Source organism: Filicampus tigris, chromosome 20, assembly GCF_054856515.1.
Source record: "Filicampus tigris isolate MCC_2025a chromosome 20, RoL_Ftig_1.0, whole genome shotgun sequence".
Taxonomy (NCBI): Eukaryota; Metazoa; Chordata; class Actinopteri; order Syngnathiformes; family Syngnathidae; genus Filicampus; species Filicampus tigris.
In genome coordinates, this window is record NC_141236.1 from 12,934,002 (window position 1) to 12,943,265 (window position 9,264).

At 45.0% G+C, this 9,264-nt stretch overlaps 1 protein-coding gene across 1 annotated transcript; it reads right to left on the reverse strand.

Annotated features, from left to right (window-relative positions):
• Window positions 1-1,761: 1,761 nt before the first annotated feature.
• Window positions 1,762-6,754, reverse strand: blk (BLK proto-oncogene, Src family tyrosine kinase). The gene is made up of 13 exons (XM_086018326.1): window positions 6,608-6,754; window positions 6,433-6,523; window positions 5,642-5,672; window positions 4,949-5,042; window positions 4,773-4,871; window positions 4,608-4,711; window positions 4,381-4,530; window positions 3,805-3,957; window positions 3,543-3,722; window positions 2,975-3,051; window positions 2,405-2,555; window positions 2,104-2,235; window positions 1,762-2,027 (listed from the first exon to the last, which is right to left on the reverse strand). The coding sequence occupies exons 2-13, from the start codon at window positions 6,520-6,522 to the stop codon at window positions 1,825-1,827; spliced, it is 1,464 nt and encodes a 487-aa protein (XP_085874452.1). The 5' UTR covers window position 6,523; window positions 6,608-6,754; the 3' UTR covers window positions 1,762-1,824.
• Between the last annotated feature and the right edge of the window lie 2,510 nt (window positions 6,755-9,264).

The following is a 9,264-nucleotide window of genomic DNA, read 5'->3' on the forward strand; positions in this document are numbered from 1 at the left end:
CGATGAAATATACGTCGTGGACTGAAGATTTTATAAAAAGTCTTGGCGGGGTTTACTTGTTCCCCCCCACCACATGCCATCAATAACTTCCTCTAAGGTACATTCAGCCATGCGGTGTAAATTTGCGCCGAGGGGCCGACACGCTTGTTAAACCATATCAAGTTAAAGCCATAAACCACCCGGCCAGTGCAAGAACTTTAACACAAATATTCCTTTCTTGTCTTAAGGAGCTCACTCAAACCTCAGTTAAGCTTCTAAAAGCCTATGTTGCTTTTTCAATAGCTAATTAACGTTTCAAATAATTTTAATGGTCCTCTTTTTTTTTTTTTTTTTAATTAACATTCCTTGAATGACTATCAAAGGAGGCGGATTCAGTGAATGAGAGTGTTCATTATGGGGTTTGTGTTGGTGGTCTGAGCTGCACAGGCAGTCTTTAATAGAGAGCATCACAATGTCAAATGAGCCTCGCGGCGCGCTCGGGAACGTCGGGTTTTAATTTGAGGACAGTGGTGCAATCATGTTTCACACTACGACTGCCACTTTTATTAGGTTCGACTTTGTTCGCACTAAAGAAGCGCGACTGCACTTCCTGTGACTGAATGAGAACGAGGAGTCCAAGGTGTCAGCGGAAACGCAAAATTACTTTTGCTAATACAGTAGTCCCTCGTGTATTGTGGGGCTACACTTCCGAACATCCCGCCATAGACAAAAATCTCCGACGTAGTGACTATATATATATGTTTTAAAACTTTATGCATAATACCAATTAATAATAGGTGCAGGTAGTCTTTTTGTCCACTTCGAGTTGCAATCCTCACATTTGACACTGTAGTATCTGTGGCGGTGCCTGGCCTGTTGAGTAATGTTGCATAAGTCTCAGCAGTCATGAGACATTTAAAAAAAATCTATATTTATAAATAAAATGTTCCACCTGTCGCGGTTGGTCTTGAACATATCACCTGCGATAATCGGGTTTCATTCTACATTATTATCTTCCAGTCTTTCTGTGAAGACTTCCTGCAAGATTGTGTGAAAGTGTTACACTGGCCTCTGCTGGACCACACGAGTTTTGCAACAATCTTACGGCTGATGCGTTTCTTTTGAAACGAGTGTGTCATTTGTCTTACCTCCCTTTTTTGAGTGATGATGAAATCTAAAGTTGACAGTAAGCAAAAGGCGCTGACCAACTCCACTCAAGAAAATCTGTTATTACAAAGAGTTTTGGTGGCATTCATGACATGCCGTACATGCCGGAAAAAATAGTCACACAAAGAATTGTGTCGGGTGGTCTCGCTGTGCGGCATTTGTGGAATGCTGACAAGCATTTCCTGTTTCCTGTCCATCCAGGAAATGGCAGGCTTTCACCCCTGACTTCTGCAGGTCATCCCAACCGTTATCTTCCAGATGCACTTTGGCCCTTTGCAGGGGGGGGGGGGAGCGCCGCTGCCGTTTTTACTTTTCCCACACACATTTTGTCAGCTAATGATGGCTTGGCAGTCAAAATGCTTCCCAGGGCCTTCAAAAGTAGGAGAGCTGGCCCATTGTAACGTCAACTATCCTACTAACTAAGCCTAACCCGACTCTGACCCTAAACTTAACCCACCCAATCAGATTTCAAATTTGTCACAGCGAACAGCCTTCTTGATGATGTCAGTGTTCTTTGATTGGTTCATCAGAGAAAACTCCCTAAAGCCAACTTCGACTAGCAAAACACATCAGTAGCCGTGTGCACATAAGAAATACTGTGTGATAATCAGCAACTCTGGTGAATAGAATGGATTTTATTTCAAGGTTTGCAATATGCGCATGTCGTTCTTTTCAAAGTCACGTCTGCATCTCGTATTGTCCCTCGGTGGCGACGAAGAAATCTTCGAGGACGTTTTGCAGAAACTCGAAGGTGGGCCTCTCCTCGGGCCTCTCCTTCCAGCAGGCCATCATGACGTGGTAGAGCTCCTGCGGGCAGCCGTCTGGGCACGGCATCCGGAAGCAGCACTCCAGCTTGCGGACCACCTCCGGGTTTGTCATTCCTGGAGACACATTCCACATTCCAATGTGCGTCATTTGCAACTTCCTATCAGTTCATTTCCTAGAAACATTGCTAACCCGGATATGGTATTCTTCCATAGGTGACTATTTCTGTCAGGAGGATTCCGAACGACCACACGTCCGACTTGATGCTGAACGTGCCGTAATTGATGGCCTCGGGAGCCGTCCACTTGATGGGAAATTTAGCACCTGCTCATCACAAAGACGGTGAGAAGGCAACGTTATTGCTTACACGATGGAAATTTTTACCCGAGCTCACAGATCTCTGGGCTTGTTGCTTTTAAAACGTCGTTATAGCCCACATAGAGCCAGCATAAAGCAAAAAAATCAAAATCACATTTCGCACAACATCAAGCACCTTCTTGCGCCGTGTATTCCGACTCGACCAGCCTGGCCAGGCCAAAGTCTGCTATCTTGCAGTGCAACGTCTCGTTGACCAGGATGTTCGCGGCCCGCAGGTCCCGATGGATGGAGTTCTTGCTCTCGATGTAGGCCATGCCCTCGGCTATCTGTCTTAAATTAAAGAGGGGGCGCACAACGTTGGACACAGCCTGTTAAATTACCAGGATGTGCCTGATCATATCCACATGTTGTTGCTTTTTTTTTTTATCTCTCTCTAGAAGTCAAATGTTTTTGTTTTTTTCTGAGGGGAATTTTCATTTGAGGGAAGTCTGCGTGGATGGGAAAATAACACCATTTCCTTTCCGGAAGTTAATAATTAATGCAGAGGGCTGCTTTCAGCCAGGCGGTGGACATCACCGCACAAACCACAGAGCTACTATATTGCACGCAGAGCCTGTGCCGCGCAACAAATTCGTATTTGATATAATGTGGAGTAAGATTCATCAATTTATTTATAAAACAATTTAGTATTGTCATTTCTTTTAGCTGATGTAATATAAGTTGATATAAGACTGTAATTTCCCACCTGTGCAGACATGTCGATCAGCTTATTTAGCCTGAGCTTTTTTCCTTCATCTGCTTTTAAGAAGTCCAGTAGACATCCTGCAAGATGACAAAAAGCATAACTCACATGTGAATGTAAAACCTTTTTTAAATGTTATAATATTTCTGTTGTAAATTAGAACTTGTAAGGGTAGTTTTAATTTGTAACCACAAAGTGAGAATAGCACATTGTTTCACCTCCAAGCCAATAGGGGGCACAATCCATAATGCTAATTGTTTAATTTTGATACCGCAATTCACAATCTTAGATCTAGACAAAATGGCCAAAAACCTGTCTAATATAAAAGTATTGTCTCTGCGCTATCTTCTAGCATCCGGGTGCCAAGAAATTGGTGAAATGAGGGCAGGTGTTTCATTTTGACAGGCGTTGTCTACTTTGTACAAAAGTAGTTCTTTGCTGCCATCTTATAGCATTTATGGGTAATTGTAATCCTTTTAAGGGGCGGATCATTTACTGGATGATTTTATCTCGGGAACTCTAGCAGCTAGCTAGTGTTAGCCGAAGTTATCTGACCGAATCTAGCCCCTACCGTTGATCATGAACTCTGTGATGATGAGAATGGGCTCCCGGGTGACCACAGCATGGAGTCGCACCAGCCGTTCGTGCTGCAGCTGCTTCATCAAGTTGGCTTCCTGCAGGAAGGCGTGAGGCTCCATGGTGCCCTCCTTCAACGTCTTGACCGCAACCTTCAGCGTGTTCTTATAGTAACCTGACGTCACAAATCAAACTCTTTTACATCGCCGGCGCGGCTTGTGTGATTTTTCCTCCTGATCCGGATTTGTGCTACTCACCCATCCATACTTCTCCAAACTGTCCGGCCCCGAGTTTCTTGACCAGTTTTAAGGTCTCGCGAGGAATCTCCCATTCGTCCGGAGCCCACGGCTGCTGGGGTGGCTTCTTCTTGCAGGGGGCGTACAGACGCTTGCACAAACCATCCGCGGTACCTAGCGGGACACCACAGACATCATACTTGAAGTTCATTGACCGCTCTGTGCGGTTTCCCGATATATGTTGCCTCCGATTTGGACAACTGCCTCAAAGCTTCCTGATGATCTGTGCTTGAGGAGGGAGACATCTAAAACAGGCTGCATAGATGCTCTCAAGGTCCGGACTTGGGCACCCCTGCTCTAGATCCTCCTGGAAAAGTTGGACGAAGTAGCTGGAGAGAGGGAAATCAGTCTGGTTCTTCAACCAAGGCACTTGAAAAGCCTTTCGGCGACAGGAACCAGAACTTTGGTTGAGGTTTCTTCAGTACAACATTTTGAGCGCAGAAGGGGCTCGTGTCAACTTTTGGTTTCTGACCCTGACCTGAATGATTGAGAATCCCCGTTAGACGTTTGTCTGCCTGTCCCAGGAGTGTTACTCACACGTGTAGTATTTGACCAGCTCCTGCAGGGACGGGAAGGTGCTGGAAGGGGAGATGTAGTAGCCCCCCTTGTCCAGAGAGCGGATCTTGTAGTGTTTCACCACGTCGGCGGTTTCCGGTGTGAAATCTCGGATGGACAGCGAGAAGGAACCTAACTCGGAAGGGACGCAAGCAAGAGTTCAGACGCCACAGTAGGACGCCGTCGTCTCGGTGTTCAGTCGCGCTCACCTTGACAGGTCTCGCTTTCTCGGATGAGGAAGGCTCCGGGTTTGTTTCCTGGTGCGAGGAGCAACCTTTCTGTCTCTCTCCTGCTCAGATCCTTGAAGAACCATCTAGAATATATCCAGTCGTTTTAGCAGTTTTTCACCCTTAGGGATGTTGCACGGAACTTACTTCTCCACCTCGAGAGTGTCTGAGCGGGCGACGTAGTTGGACGGTATGAAACCCTCGTATCCCGTCGCCAGCGACCGAGCCAGCCACCAGTCCCCGTTTCTTAGAAACGACACAGAGGTGTCCGGGTGTTTGGATGCCCCTTTCGAGTGCAGACGTACTGTGCGAGTACCACTTACTCTCGCAAAACCTTGAATTGGTCGCCCTTTCCGAAAGACAGCTCGCTGTGGTTGGTGGGCTTGAAGTCATGTTGCGCCACAAACACGACGTCATCTGAACACAAAAGACGCTCAACGTATTAAGACCGTTTTCGGGGTACATTAACACGTTCACTGCCAGCCAAATTATTTTGATCACTGATAATGCGCTGAGTCGTTTCTTGCTAGCAAGGCATGAAGTAGCATGTGGCTCGAGGCAGTTGCCTTTCCTGTCCCCTACCTAATGTGTTTCGAATGGGATCTTGGCTTTTCTATTTCCCACTAAAACTGCCTCATGTAAATGGCTCCTGAGATGAAACCAACACCAAAGCTATCTTCATGTGAAAGACATTCATTCATATAGTGTCCATCTTTTGTGGAAGCAGCACAAGCAGACGTTTATGCGCAAGTCGGTCCTTTTTTGCAACACCGTCTTTCGGGAGTAATCTTTTGAAACGGAAGCGCACTGAAGGAATTCCGACGCAGATTTCAGATAAATGTTTCCTTCCCTTGCTGCCCATGCCTACGTAAACAGCAGCTGCCAGCTACGCATGCACAAGCAGTCACGAAAGAAGTGCATCAAGTTACTTTTACGGCTACAGTAGCTGCCGCTAATGTATGTCGCTTATATGTAACAGTCTGCTCAAAGCATGCAGTGGAGAGTTGTGTGATTACCGTTATCGCAGTAAGTGTTTCCACCCCAAATCTAGGAGACAAAAAAGTGTGATGCAAGTCAGAAAAGTTGCTGTAAATTTAAGGACCCTGTCAAGTGAATTCAGAGATTTCTTTCTAAATACAAGACATGTCTGAACATAAATGCTGAGAAGGTGCGCAAAGACTGACGACAATGTAGTGCTGAATTATGAAGATGGGGGGGTTAAAACGACACAGAGGTGTCCGAGTGTTTGGATACCAGATTTCACAGATTGCCATTTTTTTGGGGCGGGGTGGTAGGGGGGGGGGGTTGCTAAATAGGGGTGCCCACGCCCACAGCATTCAATAGATTTCTTTAAATAGATTTCTTTAAAATCATATTTAGTAGACATACTTATTTTAACATTCCAGGTACTTTAACAATGAAACTTATTTTTACACTTGTATGACTGTTGCGGTTGTTGTCAGTGGAAAACGTAATAGTGTGCAATGTGTGCAACATTCAAACTTCTGCTCGGGTTTTTAAGTTTAGAACAGGTCAGTTTGGCACATAACACGAGAGTAAACACAGGTGACGGATGATAAGAAATTGACGGCAATGAAAGGATAAGCAGTAAATGAAGTGAAATTATTGTGAACAAAAACTAACGAGATAACTAAGTAAAATTGAAAAAACATTTTCGTTCACGAAATAAAAACTAAAAATAAATACCGGTACATAAAAAAAAAAAAAAAAATCAAAAGGAACCAAACACTATTTATAATGAAAAATCCCAAACTAGTATAGCCCTGATTTCAAGTCTTGTACTTGCCATGTGATTTGACGCCAGCGAATCCATGGACCCCCTCTTTCTTTTGTAAAAATTGTCATCCACCACTTGGCCACTGCATGTGCAGCCCATCCTGAATTAAGAGCGTCTTCTTATTCCTTTAGCCATTGACATCACAAATGACATCCAAATACATTTATTTTGTGAGCATACATACGTGACTTGAGCTTGTGGCGGCCGTCTTTTCTGGCGCTGCAGATGTCAAAAGTCAGATTGCCTCTTCTTTCCCTCTATCATGATGAAGACCACCGCCTCCCTTGGGCGGTGGGGCGCCCTCATTAAAGTTTGCGACGCTTTTGGTTCCCACTCGCCTCACAGACGGAATCTCGAGTCCCAACCACCGAATTTCAAGCAAGCCACGTGTGGCAAAAATCAAGTCACTAAATTTTAAGTGGAGTCACTTAGCTTGCAGTAACTGTAATTGTGTTAGTTGCTGTCCTAACTCATTGACTTCATTTTTCATTGTTGCAAAGCCAGTCGTTGCGTTGTCTAATTTTTTTTAAATAAAACTTATGACAAACTTGAAGCTTGAGCAGGTATTGATGAGCTAAACCTTGAAGTTAACATAATGTAGAAAGTCTTAACACACCCCTGTTCCAATGCCAGGTTTTTAAGAGAGACTAAATCAATGAGACCAACATAAATCATTTCACAACTTTTTTCATCATTAATCCAACCAATAACCTGTAACAATTGATTTTTTGTTTCATCTTATTGAAAGGGGAACAAAAATGAAAACGGAGGTCACGTGGTTACACCAGTGTGTTTTTTTTTTTTTTTAGCTTTTTAAATCTTTATGCTAAAACTGACTGCTATTTTCACATCTAACGTCCTATGCTGTGATATTTTTAACTGGCCACTAGAGGGGGTAACAGGCAACTATTTGCTCCTCCTACAGCCCTAGCGCCACTTTTTTTTTCTTTTCTTTTTTGACCCTTCCAAAAACCATTCATTGTAACTTGTATCATATCACAACCATGAGCCTGTAATGCTTTATAAATGACGATGAGGAACGATGATGTCATACAGTAAGTGGAGGGAACAATCAATCTTACAACAGTGGAGGAAGTGTTTGCTTCCTATGTGGTTGTGGTGGCGGGGATTTATCCAACATGGGGGGGGGGATATTACTCCACTGGGCAACACTTCACAGCTTTTTCTTTGGACCACCTGCATGCGTGTGTTTGTGTGCAGACTCCACTTCACACACACTCACGCTGCAGGTGCACAGAGAGTGTTATCGAGTGCGTCCTGGTTTACTAACTCCTTTTCCTCTTCACTTTTTTCGCCGTGCCGTCTTTTTCAGGGCTCTTGTTTTCTTCCCAAGCCTTGGCGGATGCCGCTCAGGGGTCCCCAGACATTGCATCCTGCCTCCTAAGTGGCCCCACAGGATAACCTCAACAACGGTGGGAAAGAAAGCGAGCGTGGGGGTCTCCTTTGGTATCTCGGGCCACTTGTCGTGTGTGCCAATCGTGATTAACGTGAAGAGGTGGCAACAGGTACGTGTGTTAAAAAAGTCGAAGCTCTGATTCGATTTCTTTCCTCAAAGACCCTGCAAATAATCTGATAAACAAGAAACCACCGCGCCCGAGAAAAACAACAAATCGGAGAATGAGGCGTGACGTGTGAGGTGTCCATCATTTGTCATGCACTCGCGGCAGGCACACGCCCGCAACCTCACCGAGAATCAAACGTACAACCGATAACATTCAGTGGTATAGTAACATTCCATCGTGAATTAGGTGCTTTTATGGGAAACGTTAGCACGACAAGGATTTTAACTCTTTTCAAATATAACCGTCAACCCCTACAATTCAACTACATTTGTAACTCCAAGTCCCATCCACGCATAAATGTGTTCGTCCACGTCCTGGTTGGACTTCCTGCCTGTGTGGGAACCTTTTGTGGCCTCTGTCACACACGGAAGTGATGAGAAGCTCCTGCATGAACCCTAACAAGACAAAGTGATTGTCAATAAGGAACAATAAGGAGCCCCCCAGCCCCAACCCCCCCCCCCCCCCCCCCCGTGATGATGCATTCAGCAGGCGGGCATCCCTCAGGGTCCTCCGGGACATCACCCGTCACTCACCTCCCGATTTTACCCGGACGAGCCCAAGCTTGACCATGAAGACCTTGGAGAAAGTGCGGGTGTTGCTCGACAGCTGTCGGCGTAAACACCTCCGAGGGGAACCCCACCCCCGTGCTCCCGTCTCCCTTTCATGATTGCGTGATTGTGCTCCCGGATGACGCTGTTCACTCTTCCAGCGTTTGTTGTGTGGAAAGAGTTGTGTGCCAGCGAGCAGGTGCTTCCTCAGAAACTTTGTGTTTTTTCTTTCTTCGCCATTTCTTCACTTCTCAGTCACAGTTGCCTCAGCACCCCTTTTAATACAAATACAAATTATTCTAATAATAAAGAAGTCCAAAAACCTCTCAAAAATTCTCATCCAAACAATCGCAATTGTTCACTATTTTGTGCCCTACACTGATTTGAATGTGTAGTGAATATAAATGATCCAGTATGTACTCTAGTTCCCTCTATGTATCTTTGATATGGACTAACCCTTTTTTGGCACGGACTAGACATTTTGGGGGGGGGGGGGGGGGGGGGGGGCAGACCTAGAGCGTTGAGCCTTTTAGATGGAGAGTGTCACCCCATTTTCACTTACTGTCGGTTGAGTGATGACATGACCAAATAAATTACTTGCACAATTGAAAAAAATAATTGTATAGGGTATCAAATGGGCTTATCGAGTACAAAATCAAATACTTGCGCTCAAGTTCTTCTTGTTTTTGTCTTTTGGCAAAGGAGCTCAA